We start from the raw sequence: 25,047 nt of genomic DNA, 5'->3' as shown, positions 1-25,047 counted from the left end.
GGGCATCATTTTGAGTGAGAACTAATTTTTGTTCACTTTGATTCGTGATCAGCTATACCTCTTTGCAGTAAGATCAGAACTGACAAACTGTATCTTAATCTTCATGAAGGTTAAAGTTAAGGATAAATTCAGAGCAAGTATCTGAGGAATGACTGCAGAAGTCACTTCATCTTCCAGGCAGTTGGTTCCTGGAACATAGGCCTCCTGAAGAAGGGCCGTCCTGGCCTGATGCTGTGTGGAGCTGAGCCGTGCAGACGGGACTCAGATCTGCACACCATGGGCCATGCAGCATCGGTCCGATTGTCGCTAGAAAGCCGTTGCTGCCCTTGCTGAAATAACCAGTCAGTCGTCTCCTAGTTAAGCCATGGTTTCATTTACCTTTCATGTTTGCATTGTACACCTTGCCATATTTTCATAGGTTTTCTGTTTGTTTTTCTGACCTCTCAGTCAGCGAAAGCTACTCCAGGAAACCTGTGTTTTTATTGGTGATCCCTCTCCTGGACCCCTCCATCTGTGGGCTCTGGGTTAGGTCGGCTCAGCTGCTGCGCAGCTGCCTTCCTTGGACTTGCCCTTCCTGCTCTTCTGTTTCCCGGATCCCAGTTCCTTTTTCTGGGTTGACTTCTTCCTGTTTTTGTACCTCATCTGAGAGTCATGCTTCAGGAAGGCTGGGTGGGAATGAAGACCTGGGTCCTTACCTGTCTGGAAGGGTTTATCCTGCCCTTAGCTTTAAGTGACAGTTTGTAGAATTCTGGAGGAGGAATGCAGATTTCTTCAGAATTCATCTTTTCACATTTATTGTTGCTGATGAGGAAGATGATGCGTGGCTGATTATGGGTGACCTTTTCTTTCTTCCTCTGTTTTCCCTGTTCCCTTCATATTCTTTTCTGATTCTTGGTCTTTGGAATTTCATATTGTTGTGTAGAGTTTAAGATTTTTTCATTTCTGTACGGTATCCCCCCTTCTTTGTGAGGGGTGTGTTCCGAGACCCCTGGCGGATGCCTGAAAGCAGTGATGGGTACCAACCCTATCTGCATTAGGATTTCTTCTGTAGGTACATACACAGGATGAAGTCTAGTTTATGAGTTGGGCTCAGTGAGAGGTTTACAGCCGTAACTGGTAATGAAATAGGGCAGTTAGGATGGTGCACTGTGATGAAAGTCGTGGGACCGTGGGGCTCTCAGTACCTTGGTGTCCTGTGCATGCGCCCTACTTGTGAGGGTGTGACAGGGTCACGTGCCCGCAGGGCGAGCGATTCAGCCAGCAGTGTGGTCTGAGGATGCTGTTGACCTGCTGTTACGTCCAATGGGGGACTGTCTGCTCCTGGACAGCCCGGGGTCGGCTGGGAGACAGCTGAGCCCACAGGGGGCGTAGCCGTGGCTGGGTGGTGGGGGGCCTCCTGGGGTCAGTGTGTACTCGCAGGGCTTGAGCTCGTGTGCAGCGTTCTCTCCTCTTGTCTTTCATCAAGTTCTTATTGGAGAGGTTCTCGCTGCTTCTCTGGTGCGCAGCTGTTGCCTACACTGACTCTTGTGTTCGGTTTCACCTCCACGGCTGCTGACTCTAGTCCCTGGTGGATGCTCATTTTGGCGCTGTTACTCTTAATTTGAAGTAGCTTGTTCTTTTCTGCATTGATTATCTTTTTCATAAAATCTTGTCGCTGTTTGACGAAGTTAATAGGTCTGTCTCGTGGGAGTTCTAATTAAAATTTTCCAAGTTAAATTCTGGTCATTCTCTGAGGCCATTGTTTTCTTTTGTGTTTCTTTTGTATTTTGAAGACTGCGCCAGAACCCGTGGGCTTTCTGCACAGTGCTGCGCGCATGACCCCAGACGACCGGACACACAGGTCCAGGAGAGCACGTGCACGCACAGAGCGCCTGCTCGGCTCAGGTGTGAGGGCCCGAGCCCGCCTGAGCCCCAGGCTGAGAGGCAGTTCCGTCCTCTGCTCCCCACTAGTGGCCCTGTGTCGAGAGCTCTTCATATATGTGCGCATCTGTGCGTCGTAATGGTTGTCACGGTTTCAGGAGAGCGTTTGACTTTTGGATGTGGGTGGGAGGAAAACGCCAAACTGTTGAGCTGGGTCTCTGTGTCCAGTCCTGCATCTCAGTGATGGTCTAAACTCTGCCTGCTGCTCGGTCGGCCCTGCCCCTCCTTGCTCTGGTTCCACAGAGACCTCTGTCCTCTGCTGCATGCTTCATGCTTCTGCCGTCTGCTTTTGGTCTTCTGGAAGAAATTTCACTTTTCGTGTCGGCTCGAATTTCTGGAGCCTCCGGAGGGAGCCTGCAGCCCTTCCCGGGGCCTGAAGAGCTAATGTGTAAGGCAAGACCACCTTTTCCAGTAATGAGAACCGTCTATGTTCTTCATGGAGTTCTTTCTTTAGGAGAACCGCACCTGCACAGGTGACTTGCGTGAGTGATTTCTGCTCTTAGGTCGAAGCAGAGTCTGGCAAAAGTATTTGACTGCTTTTTCCAACTTACCAGCTTTTCAGCGTTTTAAAAATGTGCATGTTGCCAAAGTGATACATTCAGAATTAAAACTAGTATTTGAGATTTTAAGAAGAGCTTGGATAAAGTCACTTCATGTTACTTTTGTATCTACAGAAAGAGTGGAGGGAAGACAGAAATGGAGAATTCAAAAGGAAAGTTGCCCGCTGTGTAAGAAAAAGCCAAGAGACAGCTTTCGAGTGACATTTGTTCAACAGCTATAACTTCATTATTTCAGGGTGAGTTCATTTTAAAATCCTACTCTTTGCCTTGTGATAAATGGCATATACGTTTTTTGGGAATTGTGTGATTTGGATATTTGAATTGCCTGATTTCACTAGCTTCATTTTTTAGCGGGAGTGTCCAGTGGTCTGTTGTTTTCTCAACAGAAACCGTGTAGCCCACCGCGTTTTGCTCCAACAGACTCTGCGTCTTCATCTAGGTAGTTGTGTTACACGGACTGGCGTGGGGTCATGATCTCTGTTTTTTCACTGACGTTAAGAGAGGAAAGTGCCTATTTCAGTGTGGTTTATAGCAAAGGATGATGTGAATTTTCGTTTCCTAATTTTTTTTTAAAGGAAGATTGTATTTTGTAATGAACTGGCAAGACCATTAAACATCATCTTCCATGTTTTCTTAAATTTTTTTTTAAGCTTTTATTCATTTATTTGAGAGACAGGCAGAGAGAGAGAAAGAGAGCAAGCGAACAGAGGCAGAGGGAGAAGCGGACTCCCAGTTGAGCAGGGATCCCGATGGGGGACTTGATCCCAGGACCGTGGGATCATGACCTGAGCCGAAGGCAGATGCTTAACTGACTGAGCCACCCAGACGTTGCTACTTTCCATGTTTTCATTGGTCTTTATCTCCCTGTTTATTACTATTAGGGCCAGTAGGACAGTTCTCTCTTGTGTCATACACTCTCTCAGGTTGTACACCGTGTCCAGAGGCTTTTATTGCACCCAGTACGGAGTCTAGGATAGATGGGGACACGGTGGGAACCGCTGACCAAATGTGTGACATTTTAGTTACTCAGTTTCTTTTCTTCCTTTCTTTCTTTCTTTCTTTCTTTTTTTTTAATGTTGGCGTGATAAAATTATTTAGGATTTGGAGCATGTAAAGGATCACGAGTCATGCTGGACCTGCCGCCTGTTTTACCCCGCGTTCCCCTCTGCCCCAGCCTCCTCTCCCATGCCCAGTCTGGGCTTACCACGGTTTTCCGCTGTCCCTTCATCTGGTTGGTCCGTCCTAAAGAGTGTGCCCCCAGCCTCTGAACGCCGTGCATGGAGCTGCCATGCACTGCTCCCAGACTTGTCCTGTCACTGGCCTGTGTTGGTTCTGGTTGTACCAACTGTTGTCACTGTCATGTGAGACCTCAGTTGCTGAGTCACCATCTTGCCCTCGCTGCTGACTGCAGTTGTCTTCCGGTGTGGGGAGAGATCTGTCAGCCCTATGTCTGCTTTGTGTCCCTGCCAGAGCGGGTGTGGCTGGCTTGTTTCTTGGTGCACATTCGTGAGGAGAGCTCTCCGGCTGTGTGTGTGGGGATGGGGTTACTGAGTTCGGGTCTGTGCACATCACTTTGAGTGGATAACGCCAAGTTGTCACCAGAGTTCTGCATCTATTTTCACTCCTTTTCACAAGGATAATGTTTCCATTTACTCGAGAGCTGCCCCTGAATTCTCTGAAGTTTTCCATATGGAAGCGGGTGGGTGAGCCCTTGCTCTGACGGGTGTGGCCGGCGCTGCTGACTGTCGTTTCATGTGTTTGGCTGTTTGCGACATTCTTGTTCTTTGGGCTGTTCTGTTAGCTCTGGACTTGTCCCCTGGTCAGTTCCCTTTCTTTGTGGAACCTCCGGATGAACAGATTTTTTGAGAGAGAGAGAGTGTGTGCACAGAAGCCAGCGGAGGGGCTGAGGGAGAGGGGGAGAGTCTCAAGCAGACGGCACTGCGCGCGGAGCCCGACACAAGGCTCATCATGACCCTGAGCTCATGACCCAAGCCGACGTCCAGAAGCACACTCAACCCAGCCACCCAGACGCCCCGATGAACGGAGATCCTTAATCTTAATGCAGAGGCATTAGACCTCTCCTGCACGGAGCTAGGTTTTGTGTTCTAGCTTCTTACGTAACACCAGAAGATTCGCGTTGCATCTTGTCTGGTAAAGGTTATACGGTTTTCCCGTTGGTATCTGTGTTGAAGCCCTGGAATTGCTGGGCATGCAGGGCGCGGCTGTGTCTGCGTCCCGGGTGGAAACCGTGGGCCACGTCCGTTGTTGGCAGGTTCTGTCACCCCTGACACTCAGGGTCCGTTGTCCTAGGTAATTCCATTTCCAGGTGTGTTCATCTGTTTTGGACCTGAATGTGTTCTGTGAGTTGGCCTGTCTTATTCCTAAACTAGCTTCATGTTGTTTTAATTTTTATTATTTCTATGATGATTGTATCAAATGCAAAGTGCAAATCAGAAGAAAGACTGAGTCTGCCTACCACTTGTCCTGTTTCCGTGTTTGAGATCCCTGGTTTCTGGTCTCCTCATAATAACCAGAAACGCTGATCAGCCCTCCTTTCTGTTGCGACGGAGGATAGCAGTGACCCGTGGCCTTCACACTGCTTTCCAGCAGCTTGTCCTTGTCCCGCCTGCTTACGTTAGTAATCCTATCCTCGTGTCCTTACCTCACCCTTCCCTCCCATCTACTACATGGTCCCTGCTTCCCACTGTTCTTCCTGGACCGCGACTCGGTCTGCGGGGACTGTGGGTGTTCCTGCCTGCCGGTCCTTCGTCCAGGTGCTTGTCCTGGATGCCCACCATGCCGGTCGTCCTCCCTGATCTTTGCATTGGTGCTTGCGTGCGTGTGGCCACATCCTAAGGGACTCTTCCCACATGGTCTTCCAGTCAGAGACGGGCTGGACGGCGACAGAACTGCAGATACTGAAGCCCAAGTACATGCGCGATTCCATCTCATAAACTACTTAATAGATTTAAGAAATAACCAAGAATTTTATTATATTTACCTTGATAGTATATTTCAAATTAGTTAAATATACATACTAATGAGGGGCCACAGACAATTTTGTAAGGAATTTTATACTTTTCTTTGCTAGTGGAATTACCGTTAGTTTATATCCGCTCATAACACACAGGTGTTTGGGCACCTGGGTCACTCAGTGGGTTAAGCCTCTGCCTTCGGCTCAGGTCATGATCCCAGGGTCCTGGGATCGAGCCCTGCATCAGGCTCTCTGCTCAGTGGGGAGCCTTTTACCCCTCTCTCTCTGCCTGCCTCTCTGCCTACTTGTGATCTCTGTCTCTGTGTCAAATAAACAAATAAATCTTAAAAAAAAAAAACCACACACACGTGTTCATACTTATCAAGAGTGAAGTCCACTCATCAGAAAGATGGAGGCAGGAAATAATATTGATTCAAAATACCTGATGGTCTAGAACAGGTTAAGTGAAAATATGATACACTGTGGTTGAGGGCACTGGACTGAGAGCCTCCGCGAGAGTGGAAGGAAGCAGTGATGGGAAATCTTGACCAACACAGGCCAGTAGCAGAACACCCTCGGGTGTTGCCTGTCCACCAGGTGCATTGTGATGGCTCCGTGTCGCCGCAGAGGGCCTGGCAGCCAGAGTCCTTGATAGAGCAGAATTTTAAAGAAAGTTAATATACCAGTTGTGTGAATGATCACTGTAGTTACTATTTAAGCTCAGGATTTTGTGTAAAAAGGATCATGCTTGAAGTGTGTGTGTCTTACGTTGGTAAGAACTGAATGAAGGAGTTAGTATCTTATCAGTTCAAAGCTCACCAGAAGGACCGTTTGGCTCACCCCTGGGCAGCGACGGACGTTTCTTGGGAAACACTGATCAACGCATATTAATGCGGACCTGCCCGACCAGCATGCAAGTCCCCAGCTCTGTTGTGTGTCAGACATTCCTAGTTGTTTCCCCCTTTGTTCCTCTAGCTCTCCTCTCGCTGGGATGCATCTTCCCGTCACTCGGGGAGTGTTTGAGTGGCGGCCGGGAGGGAGCTAGTTTCCACACCTGGGCCCTGGCACACGTCTCCTCATTCTGCCATGTGCTGGGATGAGGCCCGTCTTGGCCCCTTCCTCTCATGAAGCAGTTGCCCTTCCAACAGATGCTCCCCCCGCCCCAAGCCTCACAGCGCTCAGGGCCCTAACTCACAGTCACGGACGAGTGTTCTTTTACTCCTGTTGTTACCACGTTCCCCGGTAAGCACCTGAGCCCAGTCATCTCTGGATTAACTGAGAGTGAAACCATTTGAAAATTGGACTTTAAAAAATTTGCATCAAAATCCATGACTTAACTCAGGCCTTCTAAAGATTATTTATTTATTTATTTATTTGACAGACCAGATCACAAGTAGGTGGAGAGGCAGGCAGGGGGGTGGGGGGAAGCAGGCTCCCCGCTGAGCAGAGAGCCCAATGTGGGGCTCGATCACAGAACCCTGAGATCATGACCCGAGCCGAAGGCAGAGGCTTAACCCACTGAGGACCCCCAGGCGCCCCAACTCAGGCCTTCTAAAAGCAGGTCTGTGGCGCCCGCTCCCCTTCCCCCCGCCCCCGCAACGCATGGCGCTTGTACGCTGGACTCAGGTGCCTGCATGACCCTCATGTGCCCTTGTCCTTATGTCACGGTCCCGCGGGAGGCTACATCACAGGAACCTGGGGCATGGCCGCAGGCATGGCCAGGTGGGCTTGCCCCTCAGGCTCTTCATAAAGTCTGGTTCTCTTCGTGACTCATCACCGTGCGGTTTCTGCGTGTCCTCGGCAGCTTCCGTCGGCACCATAGACTGCAGATGTGAAATATAAATCCTGCGGTGAAGCAAAAATAGATTTAAAATTGTTCTAAAAGGGCGCCTGGGTGGCTCAGTGGGTTAAAGCCTCTGCCTTTGGCTCAGGTCATGATCCCAGGGTCCTGGGATTGAGCCCTGCATCGGGCTCTCTGCTCTGCAGGGAGCCTGCTTCCTCCCCTCTCTCTGCCTGCCTCTCTGCCTACTTGTGATTTCTCTCTCTCGGTCAAATAAATAAAATCTTAAAAAAAAAAAATAAAGTAAGAAGAATTAAAATAAAATTGTTCTAAAAAATCTATGTCCAGACCCACGATGTGTGCTTTCTACAGATGAAGTATCGCCATTCAAGATCTTGATGCGGACGTTATTTCACTTTTTAAAAAACATGGGTTTGCCCTTTTCCCACTTCTTACCGGCCCTGGTGCACGACAGACCCTCCTCCTGACGGAAGTGCTTTTCTCGCTCTTCAGTCCCTCCATCAGGCCCCGTCTAGGAGTTTAGTTCCTTGGGTGTCTCCTAGAACTGGGGTCCTGTTGTACGTGTCTCCTTATTGCGCTTTTTCTTCGTATTTGTACCTCGTCCTCCGTAAAGACCTGAATGGCCTCCGGTACAGGATGGGAGGAAGAGAGGACACAGGGGAGGAGTGAACCCTCCCTCTCATCCCTCGGATGAGCAGTGGGACCACATCTGGGCCACCAGACGGCAAGACTCTGTGCACTGCTCTGCCTTAAGGCCAGAGGGATTATTGTAGTCTCTAGCGCTGTGTTCCAAATTACCTAAAATCCTCGGGCTTAAAACAGTATTTTTTAAAAAAGATTTTATTTGAGAGAAAGTGAAAAGCACAAGTGGTGGGGGGTGCGTATTCTCTCCAGTGGTTAGTCAAGACCACGTGTGAGTAAGAGATGGTCCCAAGCCGACTGCGTCCTTGGGTGGGTTTCACACCATGTCTTACCCAGGCTTCCAGCCATCACGGCTCCTGCCGTGTTGCATCTTTCTAACCTCCTGTGTGGCCGCAAGAGTGTGTAAGAAACACTTGGCCCAATCCACTGCAGGGCTTTTGGAGCACGGCCCCCCATTACCGGCAGGTAGCCTTACCTTGTTAGCCATCTCCGGTAAGGCAGCAGATTAAGTTTGAAAAACATAGCTATTGTAGAACAAAATAAGGGAGAATTGCAAGGTAGAGAAGGACTTGTTAGGCACAGAAAACACCTGAAAAAGAGAAAAAACCGATCTGTGTCAAAACTGAGAACTTAAATATTATGACAATAAACTTTTAAAAACAATAGACTGGAAAAGATCACCGTCCACCTGATGTTCTGGATTTGTATCTAGAATCTACACCAGCTTGGGCAAATCGGTGAGAAAACAAGTAGTACTAAGGAAAATCACCTGCCTCCGTACTAAAGAAAGCTAATTGTTACGCATGTGAAAGATAACTGTGTTTGTAATCAGAACTCGGAGGGTGCAGGGAGGTAACCGGATTGGACCGGATTGTCAGAAATCAAAATGTCCGAGAAACCTAAGTGCTGGTGAGGATCTGGGGAAGCGGCGTCCTTGAGGTCAGGCGAGAGTGCAGGCGCGTTGGCGTTGGAGAGCAGGTTGGCAATGCACAGTCACTGTGAACCATGCACCCACCCCGCAAGGTCGGGTGTGGTCAGAGACAGGCTGGCCTGTGTGTGCGGACACACACGTACACTGCAGGCCGTGCTGTGTGTCGTTGTTACGAGGCCCTTCAGCAGTGTGCGCAGCTGGGACTGATGCAGCGGAGAACTACCAGCAGCCGGCTGTGCGTGTAGTACAGACTTAGCTGTAGGTCACTGGGTGGTTCGATCTCAGGAAACAGTCTTGAGTAGGAAAATAATTTGCAAAAAAGAAAAAACAGCGTCAAGTAAGGTGCTGTTCATGTAAGTTAAAAGTATGTACTTGCTCTGTGGTAAAGAGCTCTCTCTCTTAAAGCAGGGACTTGAGGAAACACACAAAAGTCGCAAAGTTTGCAGTGGCACTTAACTTTGGGGGGAGGAGTGCACTGGGAGCAGGGGGCTTTGCCTTGTCCCCTTAACAGTTGGCTCGTCTTCTGTCCTCCCCTCAGGAGACTAAACTGACCGGGACTTTGGGGACAGCGTGTTGGCCCCAGTGGCTTCACGTAGTGTTGGTTCTTAATCTGTTTGACTTGACACTGTTGACAGTACCTCTGGAAGTGTCTTCCATTCTCACGCATGCAAGCTAGGGCTCTGCCCCGGTGCCTTCTCAGCCCAGCTGCTCCCTGCCTGCCTCTTCATCCTGCCCCTCTTCTGTCCTCACTCCTGTTCCCAGCTGCAGAGACAAAGCTGACATGACAACACTCTGGAGATGGAAGCTTGTCCGTGTGAGGAAAAGTAAGTCCTGTCATGGCCCCAGTTCTGTTCCCAGATGGGTCAACCCCTGACACACGGTGGCTTCATCTTCAGAGATGTGACTCCTCCCGACACTCACGTATGCTTCGGGCGTGGCGTCGGGTGTGTAATAACGTCTCGTCGGTGTCAGGCGTGTAATAACATCACGTTCGTGTCAGGCGTGTAATAACGTCTCATCTGTGTTGTGTAATAACGTCTTTTCGGTGTCGGGCTTGTGATAATGTCTCATCCGTGTCGGGCGTGTAATAACATCTCGTCGGTGTTGTGTAATAACGTCTCGTCGGTGTCGGGTGTGTGATAATGTCTCGTCCGTGTCGGGCATGTGATAACGTCACATCCATGTCGGGCGTGTGATAATGTCTCGTCTGTGTCAGGCTTGTAATAACATCTTGTCCGTGTTGTGTAATAACGTCTCGTCGGTGTCTGGCATGTAATAACGTCTGTCCATGTCGGGCGTGTAATAACGTCTCATCCGTGTTGTGTAATAACATCTCGTCAGTGTTGGGCGTGTGATAATGTCACGTCTGTGTCAGGCGTGTAATAACGTCTCGTCCGTGTCGGGTGTGTGATAACGACTCGTCCCTGTCGGGCGTATAATAATGTGGGCAGAGACGAGTACGTTTTAAAAATGTAACATGGTTTTTTGATACTTCGCTAGTTCAATATGATTTATGTGTATCAGTGTGAGAACATAGGTTGGCTTTTTAACAGTGGCGTATCATTAAGGATGAAGGTTTGTATTTTGAAATGGGAGCTTACACCAAGAACAGCTGGCCCGAGCACATGTCCGTTCTTATGAACGAATATTGGTTCCTTTCCTTCCGTTTGCACAGGTGGTGTTGTCTTGGGAGAGCGTGGCATATATGGCACATGGCTGCCATGGGAGGGTCCTGCTAAGATGGGAGGGCCCTAGAGTAGACAAGACGTTCATGTAGAAGGGCCACGTGTTGGGGCAGAAGGAAGAAACAGAAACTTGTGGGCTGGCTGGTCACAGGAGGGGAGCCAGACTGTGTGAGGTACTTTGGGCCTCAGAAAGGAAGTGGCTTTGGGTGGTCATGAGGGCCCCAGCAGGAAGCAGAGGGGCACCGGGGTCCTCTGTGTGGAAGGTATTGGGAAGCTCCCCCCACACAGGGACTGCTCTCGGTGAAGAATGGTTGAGATTACTGGAACATTTATTCCAGAGTGTGGAATTCCTTGTATTATTATCCTTAACATCAAAAGTGGTTTTTATTTGGAAGCATGCTCGCCTGATTTGTATTTTTTTAGACTTAAAAAAAATTAAGTTGTGTAGCCGCATAGGAAATTCATTTGATTCTAGTTTTAGAAATAAATAGACCAAGGTACCGATGTCCTGTAGAGGGAAACCATCTTCAGATTTGTAGATTAAAAATAGGGACTAATATGAAGTTTTGAGATTAAAAAAAATAAAGTTATTTCATAAAGACATACAATTGATGGAATTTCAATTAATATAAAATGTGTGTGATTTTAGTAACAGGCCGATGCGGTTGGAGATAGGACAATGCACAACGTCAGTGACGTTGGAGGTCAGCAGCATCTGTTTAAATGGACAGGGTTTGGCCAGGAGAGCGAGTCTCAAATTTATCTTTTTAGAGAAGAGCCGACAGACTTGCTTTTTCTGTACTGAGCCTTTTGTTCATGAGGGGAAAATGGATTTTTCTGTTCCTGCTGAAAAAGTTAATGCTATTTAAAGCTGGGTTGCTTGATTTTAGGTGTTTAATGACTTTGAGCAGTCAGTCCCCTCTGGAGTATTTTCTTTTTAAAACCTTACAGAGAGGGGCACCTGGGTGGCTCAGTGGATTAAGCTGCTGCCTTCGGCTCAGGTCATGATCTCAGGGTCCTGGGATCGAGTCCCGCATCAGGCTCTCTGCTCGGCTGGGAGCCTGCTTCCTCCTCTCTCTCTCTGCCTACTTGTGATCTCTCTCTGTCAAATAAATAAATAAAAAATCTTTAAAAAAAAAAAAAAACCTTACAGAGAGACAGTTTTAAATGACTGTTTCAGAGACCTGAAATTTTGTGTTCGTGTCCTCGGGGAATGATTAGAGTCTCGGTCCCCAGCTCTCCTTCAGCCCTGAGAGGTTAAATGGCCAGGGAGTAGTTTGGGTGTGGTTGATCAAGTCCTTGGGAAAACATTCAAGTAACATCACCTAAAAACTACATGACACCTGTTCTGTGATGGTGTTTCTTCATTTCAGTAATGTCTTTCCATCTTCCAACAGAACATCTGTGCACACTTTGTGTGTCTTTGTGCCAGTGGAAGATCCCGCTTCTGGGGACGGTGATACACGCGTTTCTGGTGCACTGCCAGCTTTGCCGGGGCCAAACGTGTCAGCTGGCACAGCCCCTTTGGAAGGAAATCGAGCAGTCGTTCTGCCTCGCACGCGCTATTTTTGTGCCCAAGTCAGGGAAATGAGCATATGCAGGGCCATGCATGGACAGGCCTGCTGCTTGGTTTCTGCCCACAGCAGAGCTGTGATATGGTTGAACTTGGGTGCTGATAAATTAGTTCAGGACATGGGAAGACACACTCTGGTGTGACTTAAATTTTTGTCCTAACTCTGAGTACACCTGACTTCTTTGTTAGGAGCTTATTATGTCCTTGGAGTCTCCAGCCACCTTCTCTTCAGGTTCTTGGTGCCCAGCAGCATGCTTGGCAGACAACAGGTGTGTGAGTTTCTGGAACACCTGGACTGGAGAGAAGAAGACCGACACTCTCCTCCCTGTTCCCCACCCCCTGCTGCCCTGTGTGCTCAGAGCACACAGTAGTACAGGAGCAACTCTGAATGGAAGTCCAATCATTAACACAGATTTTTTTTCTTAACTTGGACCTAGTTTTTCTCAGTTTTTGAGCAGGAAACCCTGCCCTTATCAGCGGTGTCACCTCGTCTCAGTTACCCTGTGAAATAGGGGGAAGTTCCTTCGTGTGGCACCTCTGAACACTGCACCAGAGAAGTTTGTTTTTAGGTAGACGGGGTTCTTGACATCTGGGCTGGCTGAGGGCATAAGACTGGCCAGACGCAACATAGTGGAAGTACCTGTACTTGGAGTAGACGGTCCGTCGCGGGCAGCCTCACATAGAAAATGGGTTTAGACTGAACCTCTGGGGTTGGATAAAATTCAACAAGTTGGGAAGTGTGGCAGTCTTTTTTTTTTTTTTTAGTATTTTATTTATTTATTTGACAGAGATCACAGGTAGGTAGAGAGGCAGAGAGAGAGGGGGAAGCCGGTTTCCTGCCGAGCAGAGACCTGATGCGGGGCTCGATCTGAGGATGCTGGGATCATGACCTGAGCTGAAGGCAGAAGCTTTAACCCACTGAGCCACCCAGATGCCCCGAAATGTGGCAGTCTTACGTTGTTTCTCTGAATATCCTTAAATACTTAATAAATTTCCCAATCACACGACTTGTAAGTAGTTCCGTGTTTGACTTTAGATTCAGTATAAGTTGAAAGACATTTGGGATATTGAAAATGATGTAAAGTAGGGAAGTGCCATAGAGCTATCTGTGCCGATAGGTAGAAATGCTGTACCTCTGTACCGTCCAGCATGGTAGTCACCAGCCATATTGAGCACTTGAACGAAAATGTAAATTTCATTTACATAGTTTAAAACTGAAATAAAATGGCCCTCCCTGGCTGCCATGTTGGATGAGCACAAAAATGAGCTTAACTTAAAATTAAGAGCTTGTTTCCAAAGAACTAGAACAGAAATAAAAATGTCTGACCGGTTGATTCTTTTTTGATTTGTAAATTCATGATGTAATGCTGTTGTTTCGTTGCAGGTCTCCAACTGAGAAACATGGCACTGTTTTCCTGCACTCTACCCACCTATTGCTGGACTTCTGTTGTAACAAGTTGGCGGACACTGGCTGGAGCTGGGCTGCAGTAGAACAAGCCAGTACCCGTGCTGACAAGAGCCTAACAAGTGCCAACTTACAGGGGATTGCGCAGTTTGAATTCTCATGAACTGTTTTAGCCTTCAGGAAGACTTGTAAAGACCTGTACATAGCACAACATGATCCGGATAATATATATACCATTCATGTACATCCACCAATACACCTTGTACCAAATAATGCTCTCTTGTAGTAGGACAAGAATCGTGTAAATTCTCAAAGATTTTATTAGGTTTTCTTTCCCTATTCATTGTTTCTTATCAGTTTTAAAAGACTCCTTAAAGCATGTCAGATGAAAAACAATTAGGATTAAAAGTTTCCATTTAATTTCCTTTAAACCATTGAGGCTTCATTAAACTCTTTTCACTTACTAAACTTTTGTATCTTCTTTGTTTTGACACACTCCCCTTTGCTTTTCTCTCTTCTCTCTGCCGGAAGGTTTATCAAGTCATTTAGTTCCAGTACTGAAACACTTACTAAGCAACTACTTGATTTTGACGAGGACTTCAGAGCAGTGGTCATCACTAGGTGCTTGCCTTTTTGTGCTCTGGTTGCACCGTCTCTTGGATCGAGTGGAACAATACCACATTTTGGCTGTTGAGAGCTCTTGAACTCCGTCATCCCTGAGAACAACAGAGAGTTGGTTCAGAATTCAACTTACTGAAATTTGCCCCAGACAGAACAAAATCTGGTTTGGTTTGGCTTTTGCCTTCCCGTTGGTCCCTGGGCGTTCAGGTTGGATGGATTAGTGTGCACAGCTGCAGGCTTTCTGCTTAACTCGTGAGTTTGCTCTTACAGATGCTGTGGACCCCCCGTCCCCTTCTCCACGGTCCTCCATGTTTCTTTGCCTCTATTCTATATTGCAGATTTTTCTCACTTATTGTACAAAGAAATGGTGATGTATATTTTCATGTAATTTGATTTTGGAATTCTGTCACCTTATGTAGTGAGTTCTTCCAAAATATAATTTTTTTCCAATAATCGTCAAGTTGTTGACTTTTATTGTATTGAATGAAGGTTATAATACTGAATGCCAGAGAAGTGCAGTTTAGAAAAATCTCAGGTTGATTCCTTATGCAAACAGACTTAATACTTGAAAATCCCATGGCCATGGCAGTGTATGTACTGGGCTCTATCTAGGTTCTTATGTGGGTCTCAAAGCATTCCAGGGTGTGAATGCTTTGCTCTCTGATACATTGATTCTGTCACTGACACCGTGCACTTGGATTTTATTAACGTTTGAGCATAAGTGTACTTCATATCATGTCTTCTAAAGCAGCTTCAGGAAGTGATGAAGTGACCGTGTGCGGTGTGAACGGCAGGCCCAGGTTCCCCTGTGTTGGGTGTGAGGTTGGGGCTGGGAAGTGTAGTAGTTGGCGGGCAAGGGACAGAAACGGAAGCAGTGCCCAATGGGACACGGTTCTGTGAGGACTGGCGCGTCTCTGGCCTGTGGGGCTCGGAGAGACGCTCTGGCAGAGAGTGAAGGGTCCCTACGAGTCGCCCATCCCTGCGACTCCGCATGTCCTTCTTTCAGCGGAAGTAAAATGGTTGAGGATGTAGACGCAGCAGAGAGTGATTTTTCTGAGTCCGTCTGTTCTGCACTCTGAAGCATTGTAGAGACCCATCAATGTGTAATGACTGAATGTGGAAAGTGTTTGATCCCTTGGAGCTGATTTTCTTCAAGAACTTCATTTTGTGACTTTTCTTACTCAGAGGCTGTAAAACTTGTTGCCCCAAAGTGCTGGTGCTGCACAGCCTCCTGGGATCTGAATGCAGTCCCTTTTCCTCTCAAATCAGAAACTTCACATGGTTGCAGGAGGCGGAACAGAGTCTGAATTTTGCTCTCCTCTTGGCTGTGATCCTGCTCGTGGTCTGTTGGGTTCGAACCTGGGGTTTGAGTCCTCAGGGAGCAGCCAGTGACCTACTCACTCAGGGACAACTCTCACTGAACCCTAAGTGCCACTTTCATGCAGGTACTTCAGTGTGACCGTGTGTGTTTTGGGGCTAGGGGAGTGGAAGGGTGAGCCAGGAACCAGTGCCCCTCCCTTCGCGCTCCTTTCCACCTGGCGCCCTGGCGTGCTGCATGTGGACACACGGGCCTCAGGAGGTGGTGTGGCCTGTTCTCTGCCAGGGGCGTCTCCCGTGCCTTTCCCCGTGTTCATCTGACAGTGAACTTGACACCTCCATGTTTGATACTCAATCACTCTCAGGTGGCACTGATCCAGGTGGCTTTTGTGCCACCAGTGTCTCATCACTAGTGTGAGGCGAGTCCTCTCTGCTTTAGGAAAGGATTTTTCTCCCCAACTCTGTGCCAACTATCAACAACATCTACACAGTCTTATGGGTTTTAGAACTGTTGGCTGTTTCTTAAATTGATTCCAAGTTCTTGTAAAGGCTTATAGATCTCAGTCTGTGCTCATAATGGGACGGATGATCTCAGTGGCTTTCTGGCCTCTCTTCTGTGAGTTTAAAATCCACGCGAGATTGGTTTCCTTGTCATCACAAGGCAGTCTCTTTGTGAGGCGATGCCACGAGTTCTCTGATCACTTGGGTGTCCTGGTATCTTCAATGGCCTTCATTCTCGGGTGTGAAATTTTATTGTGTGCTCACTCACCCCCTACAGATCATATTTTGGGCAGTGGTGCCTGTGTATCTATCTTTTCCCGTCTGGTCTCCAGTTGGTGGAACTACCTTCTTTGTACCTTCCACCACCCAGCATCTTTGAAATTTGACACAATGTTGCTTCATTCCAGCTGTTTTTAGTTCTGTAACTCCTTGATTGTATTTAACTATGTGAGTTCTGTTGTGATGTTTGCTGTATTGTAAAGCCCCTGCGCCATGTGGTGGGTGCTCTGTAAATCAATAAATGATGACTTAGAGGCTGTATTATGAGCTATTTTGGTTTTAGGATGCAGGTCTCAAAAGCAACTTTGTGGGATTATTTCTAAACAGCACATGATACCAAAAGGTCCACCGGGGAATCTTGAAAAAGAATTCTTCAAACTGCATTTAAAGGAGGAAATGGGGTGGGAAGTTGACTTCCAACCTGATGGGACAGTCTTAAAACTTCTAGTAGGGGGCCAAGCACTCTTCCTCACCAGCGCTCTGTGCCTGCTGACTGAGGGCATTTTGAGGGATTTCCTCTTTAGCCGGAACTGGCTCTACCACAGACATAATGAGCCAGAAGGCGAAGAACCCAGACTCGGAAGGGAAGCGGGCCAGACCGCAGGCACCATCTCAAGTGCCACCGACCCTCCTCTGCACAGACGAGCAGACTGGATACCTGGATACCTGCCCAGGGTCACTGAGTCAGTTAGGGGCAAAAAGAGACAAGACTGAGTACTTTTTCCTTCCTTCCTTTCTTTTCTCTCCCCAAGAGGACGCCGCCATCGGGCCTTCCACCCTGCACCCTCACGCACAGCTCTGTCACAGCGGGGAGGGCGTGTTCACTGGGACCTGCGCTGCCTGTGGCTGTGAAGGCCTCCTCCTTCCAGAGAAAAGAACGAGAAGCCAAATCTCTAATCAGAACTGAGTTAGAGCCAGTCCTTGAGAGCGGATTGGAGGTCATTATCAAAATAAAATCTTCCTGATAAATACATTTGCAATAAATTATAAGAGTCCAGATGATGTCCCTGAACCTTAGATGCCAGTTTTTTGGTTTTTTTTTTTTTGTTTTTTTCTTGATTTTATTTATTAACTTGATAAAGATCACAAGTAGGCAGAGAGAAAGGGAAGCAGGCTCGCCGCCGAGCAGAGAGCCTGATGTGGGGCTTGATCCCAGGACCCTGACATCATGACCCGAGCCTAAGGCAGAGGCTTAACCCACTGAGCCACCCAGGCGCCCCTTTAGATGCCAGTTTTCTGCACAGTCATCTGCCCAGGGTTTTAGCAATAAGCGGCTTCAAGTGCAAAGAAACAGTGTTGGACTAGGTCTGCTGTGTGCAAGGCTCTGGGCTTGAAGGAAGGACCCCCTGGTTTTCCCCTTCACCCTCAGAAAGACAGGCCTTCCCAGAGGACTGCAAACCCCAGCAGGAATACAGTTTGCAGAGCAAATTATTTCCAGGATAAGGTATTTTTGGTTATTCATTTTCAGGTGTGTGTAACATGAATGCCAGGGTAGGGTTAGGGTTTTGGTTTTGTTTCATTTCACTGGACCAGCATGTCCCACAGAGCTGTAGTGAGACGAGAAAAGATGTGAATCCTATTCACACCGGCAGAATAAACCACAGAAGGAAAAGACTTTCACAAAAAAGCAGACAGCTCTTAGACCAAGGTTCCACACAGAAAGTCCTAGGCAAGACCCTTGATTTTTCTCCCTTCCCAGCAGTATCCCGTTAGAAATAAGCGTGGTCGTGCTGTGTGTTCACAGCGGCATCTCCTTCATTCCTAAAGAGCCCCAGAGATCTCATTCCTATTTCTCGAGCTTCTGCTCCGAGAGATCCCGTCCCTTCCCCTTTACCAGCGACAGGGCGTTGCTTTCCCAGGAAGAGCCTGATCCCGCGTGCCCTTAAGGCCTCAGCATTTCCCGTTCATGCTCCTCCTGCTCCCTGTCCCAGACAACTCCACACCAAGGTCTTCGTCTGAGCAAAAGCTGAGCCAGGTCTACGGTGAGCCAGGTTCCAGGGCTGAGTTTTCAGACTGTCTCTCTTTCCAGTCGTTCCAGTGTTGGGAGCACCCCGGAGCCTGGGGGCTGTTGGAGTTCGACTGCCCAGTGCTAGTGTGGCTTTGTGTCCCGGGCTCTGCCACGAGGGCCTCTCCGTGGCTCAGGGCTTTCAAGCCAGTTGGGAATCCAGAAGGAGGGCAAAAGACAAAGGCCCAGGATCGGGGTCTATTCCGGGTCCTCCTAACAGGACCGCACGTGCGCCGCGTGCGCCGTGGAGGGCTTCCCGAGGGAGGCCGAGAGGAGGGGGTACTCCAGCCCCTGAGTGGGTTTCCATTCTGCTGTGGGCGCCAGCTGGAAGGGCCCAAATTTGTTTCTTCCCGCACATGTGCTGCTGTCCCTGGTTTTCGTCACGTTCTCACAGGGGTCCTGACCCTCCAAATCCCTACGAGCATAATGAGACAGCGGTGGAGTCGCGATAGGAGCACGCGCTTGCAGGCCCCGGCCTGCACCAACACAGCACATCAGCTGCCGGGCCGGATTCGCACCCCGTTCTCCTGACTGCCGGTGTAGCTCACTTGGCGGCAACCACGCCTCGAACGCCTCTGTGTCACGTGCCAGGCTGATGCTGGTGAGATCCGGGAAGTGGTCTGTCGCCAAACCGGCATCAGCTGTGATGCTATTTCTCAGACACTCCCCTCATTCCTTGGCCACCACCCAGCACCTGTCTGTAGGGCGCGCTCAAATAGCCACGGCTGCTATGGCCGAAGGGGACAGGCTTTCCAGGCCACACCGATGACCCCAGTGGCTCACCGTGTGGCATACCTCCAAACTACTCTTCACAGACGAAGAAGCTGGGCACTCTGGCCTGGCCCGCACGCCCTGCAAGTCCTCCCCTAACCCTCAGTGGTCTAAGTGCCTCTTGTTCGCCCCTCGTGGCCACCTGCCCTGGCCCATGTTCTGCCCACCTGTGTGTCCCCCCGCACCTGGAGCAGCATCTCCCTGAGTGCGCCACTGTCCTGATGGGTCTCCACACCCTCTCCTCTTCCCTCTCCCGTGTGTCCCTCGGCCAGAATTCCTCCCTCTCCCTCAGAACGTACTCCAGATCCCTTCTCTACTCCCCCTTCCTACCCTCTGGTGCTCACCTTTGATAGCACCCATGGCTTCTCCCGCTTGGGACCTCTCTGCCGTTCTCAAACTTCCATCTCTCCCTTGGCTCTTCTCCCAGCCACCGTGTCCCCTGCGGTCCCCGTGCTTCCAGAGATGCGGCTGCCACCGTTCTCTCGAGTCTCCTTTAGCTACAAATCTGTTTGGAAAGGTCTCTGCTATTTGGTCCTATTACTCCTTAACCTTGTTTTTTGCTGTGAGATGTCCCCAGAGTCACTGAAGGTTTGGCTCCTGGCTTAGGGTCTCCCTCCTTCCCTACCTCTCAGTCCCAATAGTCAATTTCCCTGGCTTCTAACTGTTCACTGCGGCAGGTGTGTTGCACTCCCTGTCCTGGACCTTATCACATCCCGGGGCTACCGAGCTTGGAGCTGCCCTTTGCCACCTGGCACACGAGCCTCCCCACTGGTCCTCCACAGGACAGGGACCTGGGTTTCACAACCCTACCCCCTGCCCCTACCTGTCTGCACCTGAGCTGTCTGCTCCATCTGTCTGGCAGGGAATCCCAAGGCTGGGCCAGCACCATCATCAGGGCTCTCAGCCTGAGGGGGGGTTCTGCTGGGAAAGCACCCGTCCACACCCACAGGAGACAGAGCGTGGAGCCTTTGGGCCAGATCCTGTGTCTCTCTCTGGTCCATGAACTCAGGTCATCATCTGGTCTCCTGACGCCTCTCGGCCCATTTGGGTCCCCTTCTGTGGGCTTTAAACGACTAAGCAACGACCTCTGGTCCCTGGTGGGGTCCAAAGAGGGGTCCTGGGGTGTGCACTGAGGTCCACTTGGGGTCATCAGTTGGGTCCATGGTGAGATCCTGGAGGGGCCACTGGTGTGGGGTGTGGTAGGACGCATAGTGGGGTCCGCATGGGTGGGGTCCAGTGGGGTCCATGGTGAGGTGCGCATGGGTTCTACCGCGGGGTCATCGGTGGAGTCCGCAGAGGGATGCATAGTGGGGTGCGCGGTGAGGTCCGTGGAGGGGTGCGCGGTGGGGTGCACAGTGGGGTGCGTCGTGGGGTGCACGGTGGAGTCCGAGGAGGGGTTCGCAGTGGGGTGCACAGTGGGGTGCGCGGTGGAGTCCGGGAAGGGGTGCATCGCGGGGTGCGCGGTGGAGTCCGGGGAGGGCTGCATCGTGGGGTGCGCTGTGGAGTCCGCGGAGAGGTGCACAATGGGGTGCGCGGTGGAGTCCGGGGAGGGGTGCATACTGGGGTGCGCGGAGGGGTGCACAGTGTGGTGCGCGGTGGGGCCCGGGGAGGGGTGCATCGTGGGGTGCGCGGTGGAGTCCGGGGAGAGGTGCACCGTGGGGTGCGCGGTGAGCCCCCGCTCCGGTTCCCGTCGCCTCTGCCGCCACCTCAGCTGCCCGGCAAGACACGAGCCGTGAAAGCGGCGCGCCCGCCCCCCGACCTTCCCCCAGCCGGCTCTGTGCAAGTGTCGCTCGCCATGTCCACCTGGCAGGGCCCGGCGGGGCCGCAGTCCCGACCCAGGCCGTTCACGCGCGCGGAGGCCCCAGCCTCCAAGGCGCTAGCGGACGAGAGGCAGCCGCGCGCCGTCCGCGCGCACCGCCCGCGCGCACCGCCCGCGCCCGCGCCCGCCTCCCCGCGCGCCCCCCGCCCCCTCCCGAGACTCTCGCGAGACCCGCGGCCGCCCGCGCGCGCCGCCCCGAGAGCGCCGCGCACTTCTCGCGAGGCTGCGGCAGGGCCGGCACGACATGGCGGAAGGTAGGCTGTGCGGGAGGCGCGCGGGACGGCGCGGGGCGGAGCGGGCGCTGCGGGACCGGCGATGCGGCGCTGCGGGGGCCGGCCGGGCGTGGTCGCACGGGGCGCGGCGGGTGTCCGAGGCTCGCGGCGGGTGTCGGGGGCGCGCGGCGGGCCGGGGTTCTGAGCGCGGCTCCCGGGGCGACGCCCCTCGGGCGTCCCCGACCTCCGCGGGCCGCGGCGGCTGCGGAGCCAGGTTCGGGCAGTGCGGCGGGGCGCGGCCGTGGGCGTGCGCGAGGCGCCCCTGGGGACCCGCTGCGCCGGCTGGGTCGCCCGCTGCTCGGAAACCGAAACTGCCGTCCCGGCGCGTCCGGCGTCCGGCCTCCGGGACGCTGCCCCCGGGGCGGCGGGGGTGCGGGCGTGGCCGGGGTCGCTCTCGTCCTGCCCTCGCGCTCTCCCGGGGCGCCGTTCGGGACCCCGCGGGCGGAGGCGCTGCGGCCTCTCGGGCCCTGCCTCCAGCGCGCTGCGGGAGGGCGTCCGCGTGGTGGAGGCGGGTTGTGCGGGGGGAGGGCGGGCAGGCGGCGGCGCGGGGTCCTGCGGGGGCCGCTGTCGTGCCGCTCCCCCCCCCCGCCCCGCTTTTGCGGGAAACGCGCCTGCTGTGACCCGGTGCCCTTCGAGCAGCTGCAGAGCGCTGGTCACGACCTGCCCCGTCGCTCTGGAGCCCAGCGGGGCCCAAGCCCGTCGTGGCTCAGGTGTTGGGTCGGGGCGGCCCCGACGGCTCGCAGGCCTCCCGCCCGGGCCTTGGGCTCGGCGATGTGCCGGGGAAACCCGGTTGCCTTGTCCTGCGCGGACGCGGGTCTGACGCCGCGGTCCCGGGCACTGCCGGCGCCGGCACCCCGCTTTCGGCTCGGTCATCCCCGCGTTAGACGCCCTGGTCGGGGGCGCAGAGGGACATCGTGTACGCCGAGGGGAGTAAAAGGGACGGAAGCAGCAGCTTGTTTGGGGGCAGATCGCGGCCGGAGCAGCGAGGAAGGGCGGGAGGGAGGGGAGCAGGAGGGCCTCCCGGGAGGCCCGGGGTCTAACCCTGTGTGCTGGAAGGAGCGCGAGTGACCGGGCTGAGAACGGCGCGGCGGCCGGGGGTCGCTCAGCACTTCTGCTCCGCACCTGCTTGCCCCGCGGTCAGCTTGCAGGCCGGAGGACCTCGCGCAGGCTGCGGGCAGCGACCAGCGAGCCGTGCTGCGGGTGCCTGGACACGCGGCCAGGGTCGCCCTGGGACACGCGCAGCCCTGGGCCCGGGGACCTGCAACGACACCTCCTGGAGGGTTCCACCGCTAAGAGGTCATGGATGGGCGCGCCCACCCGGGAGGTTCCCACCAGGCGGCTTTTCTGCGCCTGTTCTGTTTCAGTTTCCTGGCCTGCGGTTTCAGGTTTGGGGAAACAGTGTTGCCAAACGTCGGGAAGCCTTGAGTGGGGCGGGGAGGGTGCTGGGGGGAGGAAGGCAAGGGTAGCCGGGAAGTCCTGCTGCCGGGGCTGCAGTCAGTTTGTCAGGGCCGCTCCGCCGGTTCTGAAATCCCCGTGGACAGACCAGTGGTGGAAAGCTGGGTCCGGGAGCTGCGGGACAGTCTGCGGGCGTGCCCTGTGCGGCCCTGCTGCTGGTGGTTCTGCGTGTCGTGCCAGGGCGTAAGGGTGTGGGAAGCAGTGCCTGGGAGTACGGTAGAGCCTGGAAATACCCGTGTGTAGGTCCCCTCTTAGGGACTTCTTTAGAACTCAGCCTTTTCTTCCTTCCGTCCATTCGTGGCTGGTGGTTTGACCCAATGTATTTAGCTTAAAATCTGTTCTGAATTAGTTTCTACCCTACATGTGCAACTCTCCTACTAATTTAAAATTGCTTTGTCACTCAAAATTAAGTCCTTCCTGGGGCGCCTGGGTGGATCAGTGGGTTAAAGCCTCTGCCTTTGGCTCAGGTCATGATCTCAGGGTCCTGGGATAGAGCCCTGAGCCTGCCCCCCCCCCCCACCTCTGTGCCTGCCTCTCTGACTACTTAAATCTTTAAAAAAAAAAAAAAGTCCTTCCTACTTGGACTTCCTGCTTTTCCCTTTTCTCCTTGCTTTTGCTTCGTCACTGCCCACTTTTACAGTTCCAGCGTTCCCTCTATGACACGGAAGAGACCACGTCTCCTTTACTCTTCTCAGCACGCGAGCCCTGCACACACAGTCTCCGCTCCTTTGGGTCTCCGTGATCTTAAAAATACATGCCAAAGCCTTCCAGGGACCCATAGGTCCCAGCGGGGTCTGGCCCCTGCTTAACTGTGTGGCCGTGTCGCCTGCTTCTCTCCCATCTCTGTGCTCTTGCCGTGCGGACTTCCTTGCTGTTCCACGTGCACTCCCAGCCTGTCCACCTCTCTGTCTGTCCCTGTGGCGCCTTGGCCTGGAACAGTCTCTCGCTGTCTTTACTTGCCACTAAGTGTCTCATTTGAGTGTCTGTTTAGTTCTCACCACCTTTAGAGATGTTCCTAATTATTCTTTAAATTCCTTTATTGTAATGTAAACCCCATGAGTGTGGAGACTTCTGTTTTGTTCAGTGCTGTGTAACCCAGCTTGGAATCATACATATGGTTGAAGGAATGGCTGAGTTTACTGGCCATCATTTATCAGACATGGAGCGAAGTAGCCTGGATACACCCTCAATCTCTGTTTGGGTGCACTGGTGGGACTGGCTGTTCTTGTGTTCTGAATAACGTTAGCCTCTTGCGACTCCCCAGGATACTTTTCGTCCTGCCTGTTTTAGTCTTAGCAATCCAAGTAGAATGCTTGAGAGCTCTTCTGTGTTCAGACGAGGATTTGAACCCAAGTCCCGCCAAGCTGTTAGTCTGGCAAGCTGGTTAATTGCTCTCTGTCTCCGTTTCCTCAGCTTTAGAAGAGGGGGTCCTCTCTGTCTCAGATGTGGCTGAGGGGGCGTCAGAAGAAATGGTGAAACAAAGAACACTGCCAGCGCAGTGCCTGGCGTTCTGACCCTGGTCTGTGCTCTTTTCTTCGTCCCTTCTTCAGCTCCGCTCTTCTTCCCTTTCTCAGTAAGATGAAGGTGAAAACTAGAAAAGATGTAATGGGTTACTAAACAGAAAATTGATCATGGACTTTTATTAGCTTACTGGAATTTGGTGAGGAAAAGACTTTGGACAATTAAAATACTAGGTGAGTACATTTCATCTTCTGGACAATCACTGGCTGATACGGTAGCCACTAGCCCCATATGGCTACTTTCCTTTAAATTAAGTAAAATTAAAAATTCAGTTCTGGGGCGCCTGGGTGGCTCAGTGGGTTAAAGCCTTTGCCTTCAGCTCTGTTCATGATCCCAGGGTCATGGGATCGAGCCCTGCATTGGGCTGTCTGCTCCGTGGGGAGCCCGCTCCCTCCCCCACCTGGCCTGCCTCTCTGCCTACTTGTGATCTCTGTCTGTCAAATAAATAAAATAAAAAAATCTTTAAAAAAAAATTCAGTTCTATGGTCACAGTTGCTCAGTTTCGGTTGCTTTGTAGCTGTGTGCTTGGTGGTCTGCTTCCTAGCACACAGCCCAGATGAACAGCACTTGCATCGTTGCAGAGAGTGCTGTTAGATGACACGCCTCCAGAAAGTGCTTTGTCAGTACAGACTGGTAGAAGGCGGGAAAGAGGAAACTTTGCTCTTTTTTCAGTTTTCATATTTATTCCTTTCCTTATTATTTTACTCATTCAGTGAATATCTGTCCCACACTTTGTTTTGGTCTTGTTTGTTCTTTCTTTCTTTCTTTCATTAACATCTAAGGTATCATTCGTTTCAGGGGGACAGGTCTGGGATTCATCATGTCCCAGGCTTTCGACAATTATGCATTCCCTGGAGATCTCTTGACCACTATCCTTTCATGAGCATTGCTTCCTTTTCTCTGCCATTCCCTTTTTTCACTTCTGTCACCTATGGCACCTGTTCACTTTCTCCTTGAGGATTTTCTTTTCCCCCCCATGAAGAGAGAAGGTTTAT

At 51.6% G+C, this 25,047-nt stretch overlaps 2 protein-coding genes across 2 annotated transcripts in view; both read left to right on the top strand.

The window, feature by feature from the left end:
• Positions 1 to 16,470, top strand: part of UBE2G1 (ubiquitin conjugating enzyme E2 G1) — a 107,612-nt gene extending 91,142 nt beyond the window's left edge. Inside the window, exons 5-6 of the mRNA XM_044248829.1 lie at positions 2,595 to 2,716; positions 13,471 to 16,470. Coding sequence (XP_044104764.1) covers positions 2,595 to 2,681 — 87 coding nt within the window. The 3' untranslated portion in view covers positions 2,682 to 2,716; positions 13,471 to 16,470. The remainder of the gene's footprint in view (positions 1 to 2,594; positions 2,717 to 13,470) is intronic.
• Positions 16,471 to 21,033: 4,563 nt separating this feature from the next.
• ANKFY1 (ankyrin repeat and FYVE domain containing 1) overlaps positions 21,034 to 25,047 on the top strand; it is a 74,622-nt gene continuing 70,608 nt past the window's right edge. Inside the window, exon 1 of the mRNA XM_044248827.1 lies at positions 21,034 to 21,058. Within this exon, the coding sequence (XP_044104762.1) occupies positions 21,049 to 21,058 (10 nt within the window). The 5' untranslated portion in view covers positions 21,034 to 21,048. The remainder of the gene's footprint in view (positions 21,059 to 25,047) is intronic.

The sequence above is a fragment of the Neovison vison genome, chromosome 5 (assembly GCF_020171115.1).
Source record: "Neovison vison isolate M4711 chromosome 5, ASM_NN_V1, whole genome shotgun sequence".
NCBI lineage: Eukaryota > Metazoa > Chordata > Mammalia > Carnivora > Mustelidae > Neogale > Neogale vison.
This window is presented reverse-complemented; position numbering and strand designations above follow the sequence as displayed.